The sequence below is a fragment of the Pelodiscus sinensis genome, chromosome 9 (assembly GCF_049634645.1).
Source record: "Pelodiscus sinensis isolate JC-2024 chromosome 9, ASM4963464v1, whole genome shotgun sequence".
NCBI lineage: Eukaryota > Metazoa > Chordata > Testudines > Trionychidae > Pelodiscus > Pelodiscus sinensis.
The window spans coordinates 29,414,849-29,439,045 of NC_134719.1; the positions used below are offsets into that span (position 1 = coordinate 29,414,849).

The window sequence follows — 24,197 nt, forward strand, 5'->3', positions numbered from 1 at the left end:
ATCCTATTGTCTTTAAGAATGTGTCACATTTTGATGAGCAGTAGCTGCTTTCCAATTTCATGTGGTGTTTTAAGACAAGCAAATGAATTCTGTTGTGCCAGGGGAATGGACAAGATGCTCCTATGTTGCAAGCAACCTCATTTGGGAAAACGTCCATTCAGGATGTGATCCCTGATTTTTCTTGCTATCAAAAGCACATTAATCAGATCCAGTAGGACAAAATAAGTCTAAATGTACAGAGGGAGTTTAATGCACAAAGTCTTTAGGTGTATGATTTTCAAAAGTGCCTATATGATTTAGACACAAATCACCTTGGATTTACGCTTGTATGGCATTTAGTAGCTTAAAAAATTCTACCCTTAGAAACTAAAGGCAGCAGTTGCACACTAACAGGATTTGAGCAGATTTTATATTGTGGATGTGTTAGCTGCAGATTGTGAACACAGAGGTGTAAAATGTGCTGATTTTGCTATTTAATATCCATGCTCAAAGCTACACCCTGGATTAGTTAAACATTTAAAGGAGTTGTAAATAAAGTGAAATTAGTCTACCTGTTTTTTCCCAAAAAAGTCATAGCTCACTTCTTGGGTTGACTCCTGCCTGCTCAAAAGCCATGATAATATTGTTAAATTAAAGACCAAGACACAAATAATCCCACAGAAATACCGTAAGCATTTGAATGATTAACACAGAAACAATTATACAGCTGCATAATCCCCATAGCTGATTGTTTGATGAGCAACAGTGCAGCAGCCTTCTAACAAGAACCTTTAAATGAAAATTAGTCAATCTTTGTACTATTAATATTATAATAGGATAATATATAAGTAGGTAGAATGTGATTTTATTTCTTCATTTGCTTCATGAAGAAATTAATCTCTAATTGCATTTACATTGGTAATATAAGTAATACTTCTCTAATTTAGTACTAGTGGGCCAAGATCTTCAGGTGTGGCAATCACTGTAGTCCATTAAAGTCCTACCAGTTACTCTACCTAAAAATGTGGTCTCATGTCCATAAATGAATACTAATGTTAAAAGGAGGAATGCATTAATGCATGAACATTCGTAAATAATTTATTGAACTTATTTGGGAGTTTAAATATGCAAAGCACATTACAGACATTGACTAATTATCTGGAACTTAAAATAGTTGTCTTCTGATTAACTGACTTCAGTGTTTCTGGCTGGGATTTCCAAAGGAATTCAAGGGAATTAGGTACCCAAATTCTTTTGAGATTTAGTAGGAATTGGATATCTGAATTCCTCAGGCACCTTTCAACATTCCAAGCTCTGCAATTTGTAGGGGAAAAAGTCAGATCAATGAATGGAATGGATACATTCAGAAAAGAAAGCCACAAAGTAAGTTTGTCCTATTTATGTGAATGGATCCCATGTTTAGTTGGTCCCTTGTCAAAACATCCATCCAATTGACATGCTGCTTATCTCTTGCATTTCAGGCTTGCTCTTTGAAGCACTTCTTCCTACCGAGAGTGCATGTATAAGAAGCATAGGGAATGTCCACCGGGATCAGAACCTGAACAGAAATGACACATACATGAATAACTCACCTCCAACCAGAGTACCCATTCAGAGAGATCATAGAAATAAAATCATTCAATAGAAGCTTGAGGGCACTCCACATCTCAAAAGATCAAGCCCCCAGGTACCATTCCTGCCCCTTTTGCAGTCAATGGGAGATTTTGCTTCAAATTTAAATGTGGACAGTAGCATATCTATACTAGCTATTCAAAGGGGTTCAGTGTAAAAGTAGTGAGGAAAGGGGACCCAGATCTTGGGGGATGAAAACAGAATACGGGAACACTACTTCATTTATCAAAAGTGGCAATCATAAAGTCAAACAGTCTGATTGTCTTCATTTATAAAAGGATTTACACTTTAGTGTAATTTCATCAGGCCAGATCCTTAAGCCAACCTGGGCACCACTCTGAGCAGATGAGGAGGAGGGAAACAGATGATTTATAGCATCCTCCCTTGTCCCCCTCCTATCCTGGAGTTGTGCCCAGGTCTAAATTATACCTAGCAGGGATCCTGGAGTGCAGCAGTGCTCTGACCACATCACCTTTCCTTCACCATACCCTCAACACAGTGGCCCTACATCTCAAGAGGAAATCATAGGAACCTGTGAAGCTAGCTTTTATGGCTGATTTACACCACCCAGAGCGGTGCAAAGGAAGCATCTCTAATGGGCTGGGCTTTTTAGATGACCCTTTGCATTTAATATTTTTGAAGTTTCCTCACCTCCTTGTCATTGGTCAATCCAAATTTCTGCAGGTCTACAACATTATAATAAAAGTTGTTCAAGGTGACTTCAGTCTCCTGTATCTGAAATGATACAAATCAGAAAGTCAGTTTGTCACCATACTTTCTAGCATGACAATCTGATAAAGTTTCCATGTGTTGTAAAGAAAAATAGTTGAAAGGTACAAAAGAAAGGGGAGCGGAGTGTGTAAAACAGGACCATTTTAGAAACATTTGAACATTATGCTGTAGTATTCTTCACTTTTGTATCTAAGGGTATGTCTACACTACAAAGTTAATTCGAACTAACAGCCATTAGTTCGAATTAACTTTGATAGGTGCTACACAGGCAAACCACTAGTTCGAACTTAATTCGAACTAGTGGAGCACTTAATTCGAACTAGGTAAACCTCATTCTACAAGGACTAACGCCTAGTACGAATTAAGTAGTTCGAATTAAGTGCTGTGTAGCCACTTAATTCAAACTAGTGGGAGGCTAGCCCTCCCCAGCTTGCCCTGGTGGCCACTCTGGGCACCACCAGGGAAACTCGTCTGCCCCCCTCCCGCTCCCGGAGCCCTTAAAGGGGCACGGTCTGGCTACGGTGCCTGTGCCAGGTGCAAGCCTGCCAGCACCCAGCCAGCAGACCCTGCACCTGGCATGGCACAAGCCAGCCACCCGCTACCACCCAACCCTCCGCCTCTTCCTGGGACCAGGCTGGCAGCTCCCAGGAGCCTGCCCAGGGCCGCAAGAGGCGGGCACCCTCCTGGTCTAGTGTGGACATCGTGGACCTCATCAAGGTTTGGGGGGAAGCCTCCAATGTCCACGACCTCCGCACTAGGCACAGGAAAGTGGCCATCTAGGGCAGGATAGCTGCCAGCCTGACCACCCAGGAGCAGGTTTGCATGAAAATCAAGGTGGTCCAGTGAGACTGCTGACCCTGAGCCCTAAGCTTAGAACATAAAAACATAAGAATGGCCGTACTGGGTCAGACCAAAGGTCCATCTAGCCCAGTAGCCTGTCTGCCGACAGCGGCCAACACTACGTACCCTGGAGGGGATGGACCGAAGACAATGACCAAGCCATTTGTCTTGTGCCATCAATCTCCAGCCTTCTACAAACAGAGACCAGGGACACCATTTCTACCCCCTGGCTCCATGGACCCAACCTCCATGAATTTATCTAACTTCTCTTTAAGCTCTATTCTAGTTCTAGCCTTCACAGCCTCCTGCAGCAAGGAGTTCCACAGGTTGACTATTTGCTTTGTGAAGAAGAACTTTCTGTTATTAATTTGAAGCCTGCTACCCATTAATTTCATTTGGTGTCCTCTAGTCCTTCTATTATGGGAACTAATGAAGAACTGTTCTTTATGCACCCTCTCCACACTCATGATTTTATAGACCTCAGTCATATCCCCCCTCAGTCTCCTCTTTTCTAAGCTGAAAAGTCCCAGTCTCTTTAGCCTCTCTTCATATGGGACCTGTTCCAAACCCCTGATGATTTTAGTTGCCCTTTTCTGAACTTTTTCCAAGGCCAAAATATCTTTTCTGGGGTGAGGAGATCACATCTGTACACAGTACTGAAGATATGGCATACCATAGTTCAATACTTCCCCTCCTCCTTCTTCCCCTGGCTTCCCCCTTCCAGCTCCCTCCTCCCAGGTTTCCTCCTCCTCTCTCTCTTCCCCTCTCCCACCTCCTTTTCCCAGTCGCCCCGAGTTTTGTTCAATAAAGAGAGTTTCTATTTTTGAACACACGTGTCCTTTATTTTGTACATCAGGAAGGGGGGCTAGAGAGGGGTAAGTGGAAGGAGGTGAGGGAGGAATGGGGTATGAGCCCCCGATTGGGAGGACTGGGGTGGCTCTGTTGGCTCCTCGGGGTGGAAGCTCTCCTGCAGCCCCCCGATTGACCGCCCCCCCAGATGGCAGCCTGCAGCAAGTGCAGCCGGGCTGATGGCTGAGTGCTGTGATGTGCCGAGTGTGGGCATTCAGGGCACTCCAAGCCAGGACTGCTTTGCTGTCCCTCATTGAGTTAGACAAGCGAGCAGGGAACCCTGAGAACTGTCTGTCCAGGGTGGGGGTCAGGTCCCTTTAAGCACAGCCCTCAGCTAGTCTGAGACAGCAGCTCCACGCTCTAAGTCCTAATCTGATGCCCTGCTGGCACAGCTTCCGGCCAGCCTTAACTTCGGTTCAGGGTCCACTCAATGTGGACATGCTAGTTCAAATTAGTAAAATGCTAATTCAAACTAGTTTTTAGGTCTAGATTCACTAATTGGAATTAGCTTAGTTCGAATTAACTAATTCGAATTAAGTTAGTTCGAATTAGTGCTGTAGGGTAGACATATCCTGAGTGTTTTCCTGGGTAAAGCGGAATGCCCTTTATGTTCATTGTCTTCACAGGAGGTGCAGTACCTCACAGGTTGGCATTTCGTGAGCATTCTCATTTTCCCAAAACAGCTAGCTGCATCTTCAGGAAGCTTCATGTTTACTTAGGTGATCTAGACAAATGGATTCAGCCTGAACTTTTCAGTGGACCCTATAACTGTATGTGCTTTATGAGCTATATTGAATGGTGAAAGAGATACCTGTGGAACTCTTCCCAGGATGAGCATCTGAATATTGTTGACAGTCTTCTGGTGTGAGGGTGAGTATTGCCCACACTCAGGGGGCCCAGAAAATGCCTCAAGGACACACTCATGAACAGTGTCCCTTAAAAATATTGAATGAAAGAAAAGATCTAAAATTACTGGTGAAACATTTGATTAATTGCCTGTAGGCTTGTTTTTATCTTTAATATTTTATTTTCATTTCTTCTGTATTTATTCTAACAACAATATAACATAGGGTTTGTTCTAAGCCCTATCCTTACCAATCCCCATCCCACTCCTATCCCCCAACCCTATAATATTGCAAACCAGCCTTTTATTTAAGTTGTTTAACATATTTTACCAAAGTGGTCTGTGTTCAAATATGAACTGTTCTGCCCAGATCATCAGCTGGTGTAAGTTAGCAGAAATCGACACTGGAGCAATGCCAGTTTACACCAAAGACAATCTAGCATTCAGCCTCAAAAGTACTGAACACTCACAACTTCAGCTGATGTCAGAGGGAGCTGTGAGTGCTCAGAAACTGTGAAATTCAGGCCCGGGAAATTTAAATAAGGCAATTTTAGTTGTAACTCAAAGCAACCTGGCCTTGCTTTTAGAGCACCGTCCGTGCAGTGCCTACAGCACATGGAAGGTTCTTTGTTTTGTTTTGGGTTTTTTTTAGAGGGAGTCTAGTATAATACATTAGCTAGCAGTTATAATTCAGTCCAGTACATACCATATGCAGTCAAAGTCAATATCTTGGCACTTGCCATAGAACCACTTGCAGAATAGTTCTGCACTTAAAACCCTGTCGCTCCGATCAGGAATTGTGGTGTATTTGTCCCTATGGAAGCCTTGGAATCCAGATTGCGTTGTTTTCTTGAGTTTCAGCTCTTTAATTCCAGAGATAACGAGTGGGCAACCTGTGATCCAAAAATATTAGAAAGAAAAGATCAGCTCCTATTCATGCAGGGAGGCCATAGCTACACTGCAAACTTTATTTCACACAATGTACATCATCATACAGTCACCAAAGTTAGTACTTCACTCATGAGTGCATATTTGGCAGCTTGCACTAGCACTGCACATACTCACCAGAAGTTCTTGTGTCAATGCAATGTGAAGTGTGCCACGTACCTGCCTTTTGGGGCATTTTTGTAATGTGTTGCAAGGCAGAAATGACTTGTTTATGGATCACTGGGAACTAGGGATCAAGATCCCAGCATGCAAGTCTCCCCACTCCATAATGCTATGCATAACCCATAAGTTTTGCTGCTTATTATTAAAATCCACAAACCCTTGTGGCACTTTTTGTTTTCTACCATCTCTGATAGAAGCATGGGTCCCCCTGAACTCTGCACTGTTCTCATGAACATTGCAAATACAGGATGCAGAAGTACCACATTAATAGTCAGCTGAACTGTTCTCTGTGACTTGAGCTTTGGTTGCTGTTAAGACTTGTTTGAGGGTTGCTGTGCAGTTACAGCTCGGACTGTTTGTCCCGAGCCTTTGAGTGATGTGGTTCTTGCTGTACATTACAAGTACTGGGTGTTTTGAGTACTGCAGTGCACTGTGCAATGTGTGCTGTGTACTATTAATGATAATTTTATTTTCCAAAAATAGAAAATCATTGCGTGGAAAAAAACAATGCAGAAACACCATGAGCCAAAAACTGCAGGCAATGCAATATGAACTCTGAACATGTATTAAGAGTGGGACTTTGAAACTGGAAAGGCGGCTAATATGTCTGTCCATTTCAGTGTACAAATACAATCGGTGGTGCCTACACATATGCCAGCTGTGGCTCTCAGATGTCAGTGTACATGAAGTTGTAGTTTTCCTTGTGGTAGGCACGCAGAATGGTAGGAATAAGGATGTGGCAGTTATTGCACATGAAATGTAGGAGTATGCAAAGAGCTGCTACAATGGAGTTCTCTCAGGATTGCAAAGGGTAGGGAGTCCAGGATTTTTGGATCTGTATGTCAGTCCGGGTTTGGAAAAGCATTTGGGTTTGCTCCCTGAGGAAAACCTATTATGTCCTGGTTTTCCTGGGCCTTTCTCCTCTCCACTGTCTCTTGCGTCATGCTGCCTGCCATCTTGGCCCTCCAGACCCTTAGTTTGTGGTCTGATGCAGCACTGGCTTGCAGGATCTTGCCAAACACATGCTCCCTAGCCCTCTTCTTTTTCCTCCTTGGGATCTGGTGTGGAGGGCGTGCCCCTCAAGGTCACAATGGCAGCAACTGCTGATAAAAACTACCACATTTATTGCTGCTCTCTGCATCTCTGCTGCTGCTTGCTGTCACTTCTTCCTCTAGCTGTGATGCTGTGTTCTAAGGTTACATTGCTTAGCCCACTTCTTAGTGGTATCAGAGGACAGTGAGAAGTATCAGTTCTGCTGCATCCTCTGTTTTATCTTTCAGTACAACATTGCCCACACACCGGGTCTAAGGCTCAGCCCCCAAAATTGCTCATCTGTGATTTCAACTCTAGTGATCGTTGACCAGAAATGCAGACTCCAGGCTGAGTATGATCAGCTCTGTCTTTAAATGCTAGTAGGAAAGGTTCCAACAGTGTCTAGGATTCATTATACAAAGTCTGCACCGCCAGTTAACCCATCCCCCTCACTTTCACTTGGATTTGGCATTTCTATCTCTGCTTGTAGGTGAAATTCAAGTAAAGATGTCCCCTTCTATAGGGACATTTTAAGTACAGTTCTTCTACCCTCTAGCTGTACAATGTGGATAACATTTCATTACCCCTTCACTCAAAACAATGGTGAGTTTTAATCCAAAACAGCCAAAATTGATCACTTTGGCAAAGCCAATATGTCTGCTCATCATCTAGACAAAGCAAGTATGTCTATGCCAGTGGTGATCAATCAAACAACAAGGGTTTGCCAAGGTTAGCCCCTGGCGGGCCACTGCTGCTATCTCTGCAGGTACAGGTGCTTGCAGCTCCCATTAGCTGCAGATCACCGATCCTAGCCAATGGGAGCTGCGAGAAGTGGCATGGACCAGGACACCATTTCCCACAGCTCCCATTGCAGTGACCCGTGGCCAACAGGAGCTGCAATCACTAGTGTCTGCAGAAGCACAGGTAAATATAAAGGTGGTGGCCCACCAAGGACCACCCCTGGGGAACCAGATCTGACACACAGCCTGATATTAGCCCATCGCTGGCATGCAAATGCAACCTGCTCCTGAAGTGTTTTCTCCTAGTTCATCAACAGACAATGGGAGAGAGTTACTTTATGACCTGGATCACATTAGGAAGCCAGTCCCTCAGCTATCCTTGTTGAATCTAGGTTGTACTTTAGCCAGCTGTAGAGCCCTAGCCATCGTCTCCCTCAGCTGCCTCTTTTTCTCCAATTAGTCCTCATGCTCAGAGGGTTCAGTAGGCCAGCCTTCTCCATTGACTGTCTGCCTTGCTATGAGGGAGGAGGCAGAATTTATGCGCGTTCTCTTCACCCAGTTTGTCCCCACCCACTCGGCTAAGCTTCTGGGCTGTTAGAAACAGAGTGGAGTGATAGCATTTCCTCCCGAGCACCATTTATCCTGGCACTTCTTCTGCTTTATCAATGTTTCCTAGGGCCTTATGTATACACCAGATCATTCAAAATCTTAAAAGTCCATGCCACATAACAGGGATGGACTGACCTCATTGCTACCATCCGTAAGGGACAGACCACCCCTTCACACAATCATTCACAGTTTTGATGCATGTGGTATAAAAAATTTTGGTGAGGAGTGTTTAGAAACTGAAAAATATGAGATACTATCAATGTATTAAAAGTGGGAGCTTTTTCAGCAAATGATATAAACTCTTTAATTTCATTCAGGTTTCTTTTTTTTAATTTCCATGTAAAAGTTGAGAGGAATTTTCCTAAAAGGATGAAGAAGCCAAAGTCAGCGCTGATCATGCTGCCAAAAATTATGGCATTGGTTAAATGTCTCCATGGCTGAGAAACATCTCTTTTTACAGAAAACTGAGGCCAAAATTCAGTGGAAATTTGTGTCTCATGCTGCCTGTTCTACAAGTATAAACACCAAAAAAAAAACCACTCAGCACGTGTCTTTCAGAGCTCTTTGCTGTTTGCAAAGGAAATGAGTTGTGCCAAGATACAAGGAGACATGCTAGATGACCCATAGAGGTGCCTTCCAGTTCTAACAACCCTGTGAACCAGGAATGGGATTCGAGGGTTCAAAGACTGATAATGAGCTACAGAGCTTTCATCTCTAGCATATGAATTTGAATACAGCCTCAGTCAGTAGCAATTAAAACTTGTTACTCTCTGATGATTGTTCAGTACTGAGGAGCCTATTGTTACTGTTTCCATCGCAGCAGTGCCTAGAAACTTTAGTCCCATTGTGATTAACATTTTAGTGATTGCAGTCCAGTTCTTGGCATTACATCCTCATCATGTCACATAAAACAAAATTTGGATCTAACTGGCATTCTTGTTGGTAGTCACAGCAATGAGATGGAATTTGTAGATTCAAATTGGTAGCTAGACATCTAACACCCTAGTTTACATATGAAGGTGCAGCCTTAAATTCTGCATTTCTTGATCACTCCAAAACTCTCACTGAACTCATTAGGAGTTTTGGTTATGCAAGGAATTCAGATTTTGTGCACAAACATTTTACACATGAAAACATTTCTTTCAAAAAGTTATGGGTGCACTTTTAGAGGCTAGGGAGAGGTCCTCCTAATAGTTTGGCCTCATTTGTAATGCTGAAATTACATCTTTTTAGAAGCAAAGCCAAGACATCTTCATATGGTTTTGCAGTTTTACTATAACTTGGGCAGTTGGACTAAACTACTATGTCTTTGGGAGTGTACTGAATGTTAGAGTATCATTAATAGTCTGACGATAGCCAATAGTATAATCTATTTGTTTAAGCAGGTTATTTTTCAGAAGCCAGTTCAGTCCTGCAAGTTTATGTAACAGAACTCTATAAATATAAGCCTGGATCCTGCATTATTTTCTCACCCTTTATTCAGTGAGCAAGGACAAAGGATCAAACCCATCTGAAAACTTTAAGCATGCCTCTTTGTTTGAACACGGTGGACAATCTTTAATCGTGTTGTAAACCTTTAACTCCTAAAACTACCTCTAAACCTGTATTTGTCTTTAATGAATAGAGATGTTAAGGAAAAAGTAATGATGCTAAGGGAAAATTGGGAATTATTTTCTCACCTTTTTGACACTGTTCAGCTTCACAAAAACGAATCCCTTCAGGAACACAGATAAAGGCATGGGCATGGGGGACACCATTCTACAGATTTAACACATACTGGTAAGTAAAACTGGAATGCATTGTAGTATAACTTAAAAAATGAGAAAGAAACATCCAAGAAAACACAATAGTATTTTTATATACCTTTTCCAGATGCCGCCATGGTACCTCTTGTACATAGACCTTGACATGCATCACGTGAGAATATGATGAAATGAGGTGATTGCAGATATCAAGGGCAAACTGTTCTATAGTGTTGATCTAAGAAACCAAATAACACTTTAGAGAGCACCGATTACCTAATGTATATTGGCATACAGAATATAACATGCACAGTGCATCTGTATCACTGTACATATTTTGTGCGAAAATAGATTTTGTGCATGATATGGGTGCCATTCAATACTGGATTTATAAAGATAGCCTCTCTAACCACCAGGTCAGCATGCACTGTAAGATACAATAGGAGCTAAAGAGTTACATTTGTCTGAGATTCTTTTTCCTTAAATATAATATCAAAGGGAAGGGAAGAAAAAATGGAGTGAGAGAAGCCACCACTCGTATCTGACCCATAGAAGATGCAATATCATCTTCCTGGTGCATTCCTGGTGGCTTGTCTGTGACTGAATGATAAAAATTGAAGCACGCTAAAGGATGTAGTTGATATTTCATAATGGGATTGAGACTTTGGTCCATTATTCGGTATATTTAGACTATATGGAACTAGCAAATTAAAAGAAAAGCAGAAGCCCCTCACGGGGGAGGGGGAGGAGTGTAATAATGCTTATATTCTTTGTAAAGCTCTTTGAGATCTGCTGATGGAAAGTGATATATATAATAGGTAGATATTAATATTTATTATTTTATTAATAAATAAAGTGCACAGCTGTCCTGTGACAGTTATCTGAAGACAGGTGTGAGAACAGTGCTGGCTTTGTCAGACAAAAGACTAAATCAGAAAACTGAAGAGGGACGCAAATTCAAAGGGTAAGATTCAGAATTGGACTAATATTTTCCAAAGTTCAGAGGTATCAGATCCCAGGAGTCCAAATGTAAAAAAGACACATGATACGAGGGGGAGTCAGCCAAACCAAAAATAAAGATTATCAACACTTGTGCACCAAATAGCAGATGAGAAACTCAATGTTCTGTATGAAAGATTATTACTGTAAAAAGAAAAGATACAGTTCAAATTTTCCAAGAAGCTTCAGTATCAAACTGAGAAGCAGAAAGCAAGAAAAAATATATGGGAGAAAATAGGAATTTTGCTCTCATCCAAATTTTCATAACTTTTTGTCCGGAGAAGAATTTCTTGAACTAGGTGAGCTTTGGAAGGGGACAAGACAGGGCAATGGAAGAGGAAAGAGGATCTTTTGAAATATGTTGGCAATAAAAAATATGTATAATGGCCTTTTCAAATCAATCCAGAGCATCACCATAAATACCAGTCAGTCAGTACAACACTAAATACTAAATATTTAAAAATACCCCTTTGCATTTTGCCAAAGCAAGTACGATGTTCTTCATGGTGTCTGTAGGGATAACTGCAGAATTATCTCCATGCAAGTACTCATTGACAGAATCTAGGCTAATATGCACGCAAGCCTCCACTTCTTTAATAAAGTGTTTCTTGTCTTCTCTCCTAATGCGAAGGAGTTTAATCACGTTCTTTCCATACTCAGAATTCAGGACTTCCACGTCTTCATTCTGTAGTGAAAAGAGATGCATTACTTACTTACTGAAGACCACAATTATAAAGGAAGCAAGAGCCATGCTCAGCTGAATCAACACCTGTTTATCAATGGTGAGCATTTTATTTTTGTGTTTATCCTGGAAAATTAAAATAAGAGAGGTAACATTCAGGAGAAAGGTGTGAGGGTCTGGCAAGAAGAAAGAAACCATTTTAAGGAAATATAATTATTAATAGTAGTAGTGGTATTTAACATTTTTATTGTAGTGCCTACAAGCCTGAATTGTAATAGGCCCTGTTCTGCTGGACACTGTACAAATACCACGTGTGATCTGTCTATTGTATGGAACAAATTTTCCATTTGTCAAGTGTGGATTTAATAAGCCATAGTGGACATTACACTTGATTCATCACTGTGTTACTTCTGTTTAATATTCCTTGTTATACCATTGAAATCAATGGATTGTCACAAATGAGGCTGAAATCAATAGTTACACCAGTTTAAAACAGAAATTATACATTGATGAATCAGACTCCTTATTATGATTAATATGTTGCTTATAATTTATACTGTGTTACTACCCCACAATCATGAAATAGGACCTCACTGTGCAAACATATAAAAACAGGCAGTCCTTGCCCCCAAAGACTTTTCAATCTAAATATAAGACAAGAGACAATCAATGAACACAAAACATAGTGGAGGAACAGGAAACAATGAGACAAGATATTATGTCTCTCTCTCAGCACATTGTTCCTATGTTTGAGTAAGAAACCTTCCAGGCTGTAAATCTAAGTGACTACAAAGATTTGGCTCTGGATTTGTCTACCTGTGTAGCTGGGCTCACAGGCCATCCCTTCCTCAGGAGAGCTAAGCCACACCATTGGCTCAGAGCTAAACTCTCATTTTCTGGCTTCCCAAGAAGATAGTGAATGCAACCAGGCAAAAGATGTCCAAAATCCTTTTAAACCTCTCCAAATTTGTAACAGCTGCAAAATGTAAGCAGAAGCAGTAGGGCCTTGCACTATTTCAAAGTTACTAAACCTCTGGAAATCACTTACATACTCAGGTTTTCTTAATAGATGTTAACTTAGTTGATTTTTCTGGTTTTCATTTTTTCCCACTTACCTTTAAAATATATTTATAGTTTGACTATAGTTTGACTGCTGAGATTTCTAGTAACAACCTAAATATTTAAAAGTCTTACTATACATTTTAGAAATGTGTGTCTGTCTCTCTATCCATTTGTCTGTGAGTCTGTTTGTTTAAGAACTCCTCCTAAACAGTAAGAGCTAGGACCACCAAATTTGGTATACAGCTTCCTCTTATCATAACGTACAACAAGGTCAGGGTTTGGTTGTGCCAGGACAGTGAGATGTGCATAGAATTCTGTTGTTTCTCATAAAAAAGAAAGGGGAGTTGATATGAGGGAATTATACTGTAGAATGATCACAGAGGGGCAGCAAGAGGCCAGAGATGGGACAACTATAACCCCATTGGGCCAGCAGGAACAGGGGTGGAGAAAGTAACAGCTACTTACTATATATTTCAGAGAGTTTGTCTGTTTGTGTGCCTGTCCCCTTGCTGGAGGACGAGCATCCCTCCCCCAGATTTGCTTGCTGCAAGGGCTATGGAAAGGCACTACTCACCTGCCCCCAAACTGCTGTTGTGAAAGAGGGCTGGGATTGTCCTCCCTCCCCAGGACAGACTGCATACTAAACCCGTCATCCTCAGCCCCACCTCAGAACAATGATTTAAATGAAGAAAACCCAAATTTATGTGAGTTAAGGACCCAAGCAACACCAAGTAAATATTCTAGTGTATTGTAATTAATAATTATTATTTCAGGGTCCACTGTGAGCTGAGTACTTCAGAAAAGGTGTAAATGACGCTTTTTTACTTCAGAGACCTTATTGTAGAAGTGGTAAATCTGCCTCACAAGTGAGACTATAACATAAACCAGGAAAAGAGGTAGTCAGAAAAGATTCATGTTACCAATATATGAAGATATGTTTACTCAATTTATAGGCAAACAAATATTTACTGATCTAAAAAAGGTGGGGTGGGGTGGGCCGGTTGGTATTTTGGAAGATTGTAGGATCTTAAGTAACAGTTTGAATAGATCTGTGATACGGATTTGTCAAAAGGATTTCCAAACATACAGGTAGGATGGAAGGAGAAATGGAAGTACCCATAAGAAAAAGAGACTAAAAAGGTATCAGACTGGCAAAACACAAGGTAAGGTATGATATTTAGGCAGGGCTATGACATACTGTGACCCACACAACACCTTATATCCTATGTTTACCACTTCTATATGATTTTGATATATTTTGTACAAAGTATGCCTTGTGTAGTAGCATTTGAAAACTCATCATCTGCTGAACATTATTATCTTGATAAAATATATTTGGTTACTGTGTGTAAAGTTATGATATTACTATACAATAATGATTTTTCTGTAACGTTGGAAAAGTTAGAAAAGCAGGTTCAAACTAGTTTTTCAGAGACAAAGACATACTTGCACACCAGCAGGATGCTAAATCATCATTACTAAGGTCCTACTTGAATTATGGGATGATTGTCAGATAATTGTAGCTGAGTTATGGATAAGCTATAGAAAATTGCAGAAAAGTCATAATGGACCTTTCTTAATTAATTTCAGTAATTTGGAAAAGCAAGAGAAGACCTACTTGTTTAAGAAAAATTAGCTGGAACAATATAACACTTGAGCATTATGTTGTGCTTGACAATTTTTTTTGATGACCAGACATTTTTCTGCAATTATATTACAATCATTAATGTACAGGGCTGACACCGCCCTCCCGCCTCCAAGCTCTACATCCACAGGACTGGCTGCCTGAGCCCCAGCTGCTGTCAACTCAGATAAATCTGGTTCTACTTCACTAATGGGAGAAAAGTGTGTATTGTAAACCTCAAAAGTGTATGCAAAAATGTGCACTGTGCAAAGTAAACTAATTAAAATCAAAATTGTGGTGAAAGGCTCATATTCAGGGATTTGTAATTTCCACAATATCAGAAATTACATAGGGCCTCAGTCATGATCCATTTAATTGGTGATTCACCAGCAGGGGAGTAGTAAACAAAGTAGTTAGTGAACAGAACACATATGCGGTAGAACTGCTGATTCCATGACCCAGCAAAGACTTTTCCAGTACAAAGAGACAGGGTATAAAAAGGAGAGACTGTGACCAGCTCATCACCTCGCCAACCCCATCTCTGCTCATGACAATAAGACAATAAGAGCATCATTGGGCTGGGGAGAGTGGTTCTAACTGGTTAGCTTTCCAGTTCGTTATGGACTGCTGAAAGGTTTTGGATGAGAGAAACTTGTCTGGTTTCAAATCTTACTGAGCTTGGTAAAGTTTAGGAATTAGTTTACAGTTTTTTCCCTTATGTAACTAATTTTGATTTTTATGCCTTTATCATTTACAATAATTTCAAGTACATTTTTCTTTAGTTAATAAGCTTTTTAATCGTTCACCTAATCTAGTGTGCATTTGGATTGAAATGCTGGGGGCTTCCACTTGAGCCAATAAGACTGGTACATACAAATATTACCTCTGTTGGAATGTTGGCCTAATAGGAGCTTATTCTGCACAGGGGTCTATTGAGTCCTTTAAATTTCCACAGCGGAGTCTGGAGTCAAAGTCCAGGCCATGATGAAGGGCTGACTGGGGGAGGCTAGCACCCCCCAACCCTGCTCCTTCGGTGGGCCTGTAGCCAACCCCCCACCTTCTCAAGGGCCCAGCAGTTCTGTTGGCAGCCCTGTCCACTGTTCGGACAGTGATGCAAAAGAGGAAAGAAAACTCTGCTTAGTGCTGTGTTGATTCTGCAGGGTTAGCAGGAGTAGACGGATCTAAACACATTTATGCCTTGCAGGAGGCATAAGGGATCTGTTGAAAAAGGCTTTCTTTCTCAACAGATCCCCCTCTAGACTGCCACTTTTTGCGGACAAAGTGCTGAGTTGGCAAAACTCGGTGGCCATTTTATGCAAATTAGGTGCGGGATATTTAAATCCCTGCCTCATTTGCAATGTCGACCTGCCTAATCTGCATCCCTTTGCCGACAGAGGGATGCAGTCTAGACATACCCTAATGTTGTAAGGTGTTCAGTATAGGAGTCTTAAGAAATCTATTCTACTTTTAATACTCAAAGGAAAAATGGGGTTGGTCTTTTTGACTCTTTTCTGCTTTATGATGTATGAAGAATGTCTGAATTGAGCAATTTTTTTCTTTGTATTTTTTTCCTGTTTGTTCCTTACATTTGAGGTTTACTCTGTGTTTATTCTGGAAGATTCTGGGGGGTTTGGAGGAGTAGTACAATAGTAACATCACAACAGTGCAGTACTTTTGTTTAGTTAACCCACATTTAGCTCTTATAATTAATTAGCATTTTAAAGAAAGAACATCTTTGTTAAAGGCTTGACACCTCCAGCTGTTTAGTTAAATCCGTCAGCAAATACTCCAGCAAAATCTGGGAAAACAAGAAGAGACATTTCTGATATTTTGAAGGTGAAGGTGATATTTTAGGGCTTTTCCTAAAAACACTTTCTGTATACATTACAAAAAAGCAATCACATGTCCAATTTAATTATTTTTTTGACAATCACCCTTTAGACACTATAAATGAAGTAACTGAAGGAATAAAATTTATATAATTTTCTCACATTGTCTGTAATTACACAGTTATCTACAGAACCTGCTCAACAGTTGCAGACAGATTTGTTAGCAGACTCCTGGCAGTATGATAAGTGGAAGCTTCACGCTAACGTCTCTCTCCAACATCACACCTACAACATAAATCTAATTTAGATCTCATGGAATTCAACTTTTTGTTCCTATTGGTATCCTTCTAAATGGTGTGTTTCCTGGAGATATGAGGGTCAATGGACATGCACTGGTGACCTAAACCATTTTCCTCAACTGGCTTTGGAGAAGTGATGGTTCATTTGTACTCAGAATCAATACATTTACAATGCTCTTTCAGATACATCATCTTCCATTACCAAAGATGCAATAACTCTTTAAGAAGGAAATGGATGGACCATGGTTCTCAAACACTGCATCCACTCAGTACATAAAGAGAGTAGTAGGGTTCTCCAGTTCTGCTCTGGAAAATGGCATTGCCAGGTTCTTATGTTTATTATCTCTTGAATCATTTCTGCATTACAAGTTTTTTTGTTATGACATCCCACCCAGTAAACTCAATCAGGCTCTGAATGTTAAGCACATCTGTTGCATCTTCACCAGCAATAAAGGTGCCTGTTCCTTAAAGTGAACCCTCAGTGACTCATATGAAACCTCATTGCTTTCAGTATGTTTGCTGAGATGTGACTGGTTGGAGCTTAGTAAACAATGCTGTGCATGAGACATAAGGAACGGAATCCAGCTTAATCTTTTTGAGCTATCTTGGTACTGCAGTCTTAATAGGATTTTCTTAGTGTTTTTTAATCCCATCTGTCTACCTGCCAGGTGAAATTAATGAGAAGTCATTGAAGTCAATGGGAATCCTTCCATTAACTCCAGTGGAAATTGGATCAGATTCTAGAGTTAACAAATATGACTTAATACAGTTAGGGATTCAAGCAGATCAGTAGAGTAGAAGGTGCCATTTTTACAGAGTTTTTTTAGAAGAACCACACTTTAAAACATAATTTCTTGCAAGTGAATCTAGTGCATTTTATACTTCAACAAATAAGTAAATAAATCAAATATGTCTCCAAAATACACAGGAGCAAATTAAATTGCTTTGTAGAAAATGTTTGCTAGAAAAAAATGGGGAAGTGCAACAATAGATGTCTGTTTAAAGGCAAGAGTCAGTTAGTTTTCAATTTCAGTAGCACTTGTCTTAGCCCACACAATTTGGATCAGGATTTTTAGCATTTCAAACTTGGGGGCTATTTGGATCTGAAATGTTGAGGTCATTTTTAAAATGTTGATACAGGATTGGATACAGCAGTTTCTAGATCTGGGGACTCAGTACAGGCTGATCTCGGTGGCAGGGTTATACGCTATTTGAGTTGTCATGATCAGTTACTGGCATAGGGCATGTCATCACTGATCATGTTTCTGTGCCTTAGTATGGGTTCATTCAGTCTGACGCACTGATTCCCTATAAAAATGTCTGCAAAGAAAGCTAATATTGCAAAAGCCAATCTCCACCAGCTGCATCTAGGTATAGATTTCCTTCCCCTTTTCTCCTCAGAAACAAGAACCAAATAATTACACAGCACTCCAAAGCATACAAAATACTTCACTGAAGGAAAGGGAGGTTTGGTTTATGAATCACACAGGGGGAAGGGATTAGAAACAGGTGTAGATGCAATTTTCGGCTTTCCCTACCATGCTCCATATTCAATCCATGTGAATTGCCAACTCCTCCCAAAACTTGTGTAGCTCTAGGTTTCTTTGTAGATGTTTTTGTAACTTTTTGGGTTTTTTACAGATAGGGTTGTTAACCCTATGCCAACCCCTTTTACCTTGGGGAGAGGTGATCCAAATTTATCTGGTCTCTAACCTAAAAAGTCTTCAAATCACAAGCTACAGACATTCATAAACAGATGCCTGAGGAACATCCTTCACATCAAATGGCAAGACTTTGTCACAAATGAGGAGCGTTGGAACAGAGCAGGACAAGAACCACTTGATGTTGAAATCAAGAGAAGAAAGTGGTGATGATTAGGCCACACTCTCAGAAAACCATCATCCAGCATAATCTGTCAAACTCTTACATGGAACCCACAAGGAAAATGCAAAAGAAGACGACCTTGGACTACATGGAGAAGATCTACTGAGATTGAAGGACAACAACTGGGATACTCCTGGAGTCAGTTAGAAGTTTTGTCTCAAGACAGAGTGAAGTGGAGGAGACTTGTAGATGACCTATGCTCCACTTGGGGTTTAAGAAGAAGTAGCTGAAATGTTGGTTCTCTTTGATTTTAAATAACTGTGATTATTTTTGCTTTCCTGGTGTATACTTGAATGAGACAAATATTAAGAAAGAACAGAACTCTGTCAAGAATTCTAAGATGAATGGGATAAACTCTATAGCCCTTTTAAAGTGATGGGATGTCAGGTAACCTCAGTGAAGCTCAAATTGTACTTCAGCAATGGGCAACCTGGGCTCGTGCGTGGGCCACATGAGTGGCTCTCCTTCATTTAAATGGGCTGCAAGATTGTCACAACTGAGCTGGTCTCCTAGGATAGTGGAGTTTTGCTAACTGCTCATGTGTACCTAGAATTGCGGGGTGTGCCGATCGAACAGAAGCAGCATTTTGAATGCAGAGGGGGTACAAGGCCACCACAGTCAATATTGGGTACAATCAGCATGCACCTCACTACACATGCCCTTGTGTCAGTTTAGTAATACCAGCAGGGAAAAAAAACTGTGGGTGGAAATCAGCAGAATCATGAGAAATAGTAAACAAAATGTCTTATGAGCCACACCCAGAACCCCGATGAACCACATTCGGCCCCAGACTCCAAGATGTTCACTACTGCTGTACTTCATTGATTCAGAAACCTAGCCCCTGTTATATTCAGTTATTGAGGCATGACATAGCTACACTTTTAAAAATCTGTGTGCATTTTCTTTCTAAATCTGCCAGTCTTTTGTCAAGCAGTTAAACACTGAACACAACGCTACCTACTATTCTGATGATTTAAACAAATCCAACTTTTGTTCTCCACTGCTGCCCACTTTATCCTCTGTTCTGGAGTGAAGGTTCTGCTGATGCTGGAGGAGAAACCCAGTCACATCCTTTGTGTGCTGCCCCTAAAGGGACCTGAGTTGAGACTGCTGCTCTGGGAAGGCTGATGCCTCACACCCATGAAGCTGGGGGAGAGTTGGTTGCCTAACTCCTTTTCTAGGAATCCTGGAGCCCACTTCTCCTCTGTGCCCAAGTGAATGTGGCCGTTTGGGCACTGGGGCATTGTCCCATGCAGACAAAATGAGAACTTTATCTTAAACTAAAGCTGGCAGTGTCAAAATCATATACAAGAGAGAAGAATCTTTGCTGGAATAAAGCATGTTGTGACAATTTCCATCTGCTGAGGATCTGCCCCAACCTGTCTGATGTAAACTTAAGGAAATGTAAAGTTAAGCCACCCCATAATGCAGAGCTTCTACTTGCCTTCCCAGAAGCACACACCCTGCCATCTCCACAACTATTAGACACCACTGACCACGCACAACTTGAGCACTGATCCCCTTGTGCCTTTCTGCACACATCCCTTTATCCGATTTTTTCACCCAGCACTGGTAGTTGTGGGTGTTTGAGGTAGTACTTAATTGTGTTGGGAGAGGGTAGTTTGGTAAAGAGCAATTGAAGGTGAGGGGGATGGAAAATTGCCATCCTTTCCTGAGGGAAAGGGCAGAGTTAAGAAAATTCAAAGGGCAGAAAAACTGAAGGTGACTGAAATTTCACACCTATTGGCTACCTATTTTTAAAGAGGGGTGGAGATTTACTGCCCCCTTTTAAATCCATTCTAAAATGCAATCCTAACTTCAAATTTGCTACCGGAGGCTGCCGCCAAAATAACAGAAACTTTAACAATGGAAGCATTAACAATGAAACATTCAGTGATGATCTGGAAGCTCAGAGGGGGCTGCTTGTTAAAATTCTGTCACCAAATGGGAAGGAATTATGAGGCAATTCCCTTGCTTTAAATGTGGACAGTTCCTCTCTAGTTGATGATGGTACTAACTTTCAGGCATTTCAAAAAGCAAAAAGTCCTCAGAAGGACAGTGTGGGTCCCTGTACAGGATCACTTCCCCCATTCAACTACATGAAGCTAAAGATTCCACTTCACTATCAGTTCACCTAGTGCAGTTCTCAAGACCAAAAGCAGGAAGATTTCCAGTGAACTGTATGTGACATAAGCTTGTTTGTGAAGCAGTGATTCTGTTCAGGCTGGTTGTTATTAGAGTGACAGAGGATTATTCCTGAAGTGACCAGTGAATGGTTTCTTTGGCCCATCTAGTCTTGCCAAGAATCCACACCTATGTCTCCCAGAGTTTGGCTGAGGAGAAGAAGAATAACTCAGTGGGATATTTGTTTGAAGCTTTGCAAGACATTCCCAGAAACATTATCACACTCAATAATTATCCCCAGAAACAACTCCACCTGTATATTAATTTATATTAACTGTTGTGTGGCTCTGATTATACCTTTCTTTTTATGTACTGAGAAAAAAACACCTCAATGGATTACTCAACCCCTAATTTTATTAAAAGTCATGAAACTATCAGTGCCTAGAGCTGGTGATACAGCATTGTCAGCAGTCTGCCTTAATCTGTGTAATTTCTCACCACAGGAAATCAAGGACAGCCCAAGCCTAACTGTGTACAGTACATGATGCAAGACGTGCTTTTTCACAACCTCTTTCTTACCAATGACAAGGCTAAAGAAAGACTCTAAACCTCTATAGATACAGATAGAAATGACAGAGAGACGGGCGGGGGGGGGGGGGGGGGGAGAGGGAGAGGGAATCAAACAAAAACAAAACACAAGGAAAAATGTGAAAAAATAACTAGAAGAGAGAAGAGACCAGTCAGTGTGCCATGATCCCAAACTGGAATTTCATCCCTTGAATTCCATAGTGATTTAGTACTTTATAAATACCAGATTAGATTAGATAGTTGTATATGGAGTTATTGCACAAAGAAACTTGTATCTTCAAGATCAGAATGGATTAAAAGACTAATCCTTCCAGGCTCAGTTAGGAAGTCCTCAGAACTTTTCTGGCCTTTGCCTGAGGGCATGTATACTTGTATCCTATTAGAAAATGCTACTTACCAATTCAGCAATTCACCAAAGACATTTAAGACTGGAGATCTATCTATGAGCTAAATGTAATATCATTGTTATTTTAAGTAGGTTTAAATTGTTTTAAGTAGATTAATTTTATAATTTTTTCCTTGGGGTTTTTAATTCATTTCCCTGAGGGTAAAGTGCCTTCTATAGTTATATATTATATATATGTGAGATGTTTTATAAAGTATATTTAACATATTAATTATTTTTAAATGAAACATTTAAAAAATGAGCATAATGAAAAAATCAGCTTGTTATTGACTAAGTAAAAGTGTTGTAACAGTGCAGTCTTGCGTTCCTTTGAGTCTTCATTTTGGGTCATCATTCTGCAGTCCCCCCCAGATTTGGGCATTGGAGACTGAAAAGTGTTGAATACTCTGTGAATGGCCTGTGATGTGCTCTAAATCTCAAAAGGCAGGATCTTGAAAATATCCACCTTTAAAAACAGCCCTGTAGAATGAAACCAGCATGGGTCTGCAGAAATGTAATAAAACATATAAATGTAATAGTTAATGAATGAGATCCCTTCCATTGGTACTGCACCATTATCTGCTCCACACCCTCTGAAGGAGGCAGGTCCTTCTCATCCTTCATTTTGAATCAGAAAGGATTTTCTCTCTGCTTTCCTCTCTGGCTTTTAAGGATAGCTGGACAGTATCAGCATCAAGAAACCACTAGCTCCTCATTTCAGGCGAAGGAAGGCAAAATATCAGGTGGATAAAGGTACCAACTGAAAGATGGCAAGAAAATTGACATTATTGTGGAAGACAAACAGCTGCATATGGTATCTTTGCCTGGGTGCTTGATTATATTATGACGTACCTTAAAAACAGAATTTGATCTAACCATTTGCTTTAGCACTTGCATGGTGAGGTGGAGGGCAGAGAAAGAGAAGAGCACAGAGCATAGAAGCAATTCTGCCACAGATCCTGCAGAGGTCACTGTGCAGCAAGGAGCAATTACTACAATTATTCCCAGCTGTCCAAATGTCCTACCTCTTGTCCTCTCTCTAATCACCTATCCAAGAAAGCAAGGGACTGGGAAAATGGGGGAGAAGAGGAGACTAGAAGGAATGAAGAGAACTCAGATGACAGGAGATAAGAATTGGAGAAGGCGAGAGCAAGTCAGGGAAACAAAGGTCCCAAATCAGGAAGAGAGAAGACAACTGATGGAGAATGAAAAAACCAAAGGAAGGGGATGAGGTGGCAAGAGACAGGAGAGGTGAAGGGCCAATATCAGTGAAGGCAGGGAATGGGATGAAAGAGACACACAGGATAGAAGTACAATGTAGGAATAGAAAATCCAAGACAGGGGGAGAGTGAAAACAAGATGGGATGGGGAGCATCAGAAAAAGCTAAGTTGGCGAGTGAAGGTGGAAATTACATCATAGGTAGAGACAAAACTGTGTAGAGCCTCAAATCCTCCTTTTAATATCTGCAAGCATCAGTGAAAAGTGAAATTAGAAGTTTGTTGAATATGCTAAAAATAAAAGGGAAAATCCATGACTTAAACAGTGACACAAACCAATTCACTGGAGTCAACTTAGATTTGAACTCAAAGTAAAATCTTGTAAAAAAATCTGGTTCTTATAATAACCAGAAGATTAATTTTATAAACATTCCAATAACAACAGTTAGGTTTGGGCTGTCAACGTATTTGTTTAAACTAACAACAGAGCATGAAAATGAAGGTCACTTCATTCATTTTCACTGCCTGGGCAAAAACAAATGCACAAATAATAACAAGCAAGCTGGAGTATTCAATATTTTTATTTGGTGTGATTAGCAAATGTCTTTGTTTACATGAGATGGCTTTTTAGTTTACAGATTAAAAATAAAAATTAGGTTATAAACTCCTCTGTTTAGAAGTTGTACCTTATTTCATCCTACCCTTCAAACGGACACATTATTTTCCACTCAATTTTAGATACTAAATAAGTCATGTTCAATTGCCAGTGATCATTGTGCTAGACTGATTTGACAGCTTTAAAATAAATAGGTGAACACAGAAATATAATTTAACATTTAATATCACTATTTCTCACTGCACGGATTAGATAAAATGTGTAAAACTTCTAAAAACTTACTGGCAGGTGACACGCTCCAGCCTGCTGCATGGTTATCTCTGAGTCTTGGATGACTGAGAAGAATACCAGCTAGTAGCTGCCGCACTATAAAAGTGTCATCTTACTGTCAGAGGAGGAGCAATGATTGAGGAGTTGGCCTCACAAATGCAAATATTTCACAATTTGATTGGCAACACAGCATTTTTTTCTGCCCTGGGCAGAAATTTTAATGAAAAAAATATCTATGACAAAAAAGACAGCTAAAGCAAATGCAGAGACAAGGCGACTGATCTTAATCTAATTGAAATAATGGGAGTTGACCCTCCATTTAAATGGGAGCGGTACTTCAAAGACAAAGCAATGATTAAAAAATCCAAGGCTGAGATCTTAAATCTGTTGTGGTGTATGACGCAAGTTAAGCACAAATTATATCTGTACTCTCTGAATGCTAGTGTAACCCTAAAGTGGGGGTTGTCCACTCATAGCATGTCTACACTATAAAATAAAGACAACTTAT

The 24,197-nt window shown here is 40.5% G+C and overlaps 1 protein-coding gene across 1 annotated transcript; it reads right to left on the reverse strand.

Annotated features, from left to right (window-relative positions):
* Window positions 1–1,061: 1,061 nt before the first annotated feature.
* Window positions 1,062–23,788, reverse strand: LOC102453977 (uricase-like). The gene is made up of 8 exons (XM_006120289.4): window positions 23,702–23,788; window positions 11,575–11,793; window positions 10,231–10,347; window positions 10,047–10,125; window positions 5,583–5,769; window positions 4,844–4,967; window positions 2,263–2,346; window positions 1,062–1,537 (listed from the first exon to the last, which is right to left on the reverse strand). The coding sequence occupies exons 1-8, from the start codon at window positions 23,729–23,731 to the stop codon at window positions 1,457–1,459; spliced, it is 921 nt and encodes a 306-aa protein (XP_006120351.1). The 5' UTR covers window positions 23,732–23,788; the 3' UTR covers window positions 1,062–1,456.
* Between the last annotated feature and the right edge of the window lie 409 nt (window positions 23,789–24,197).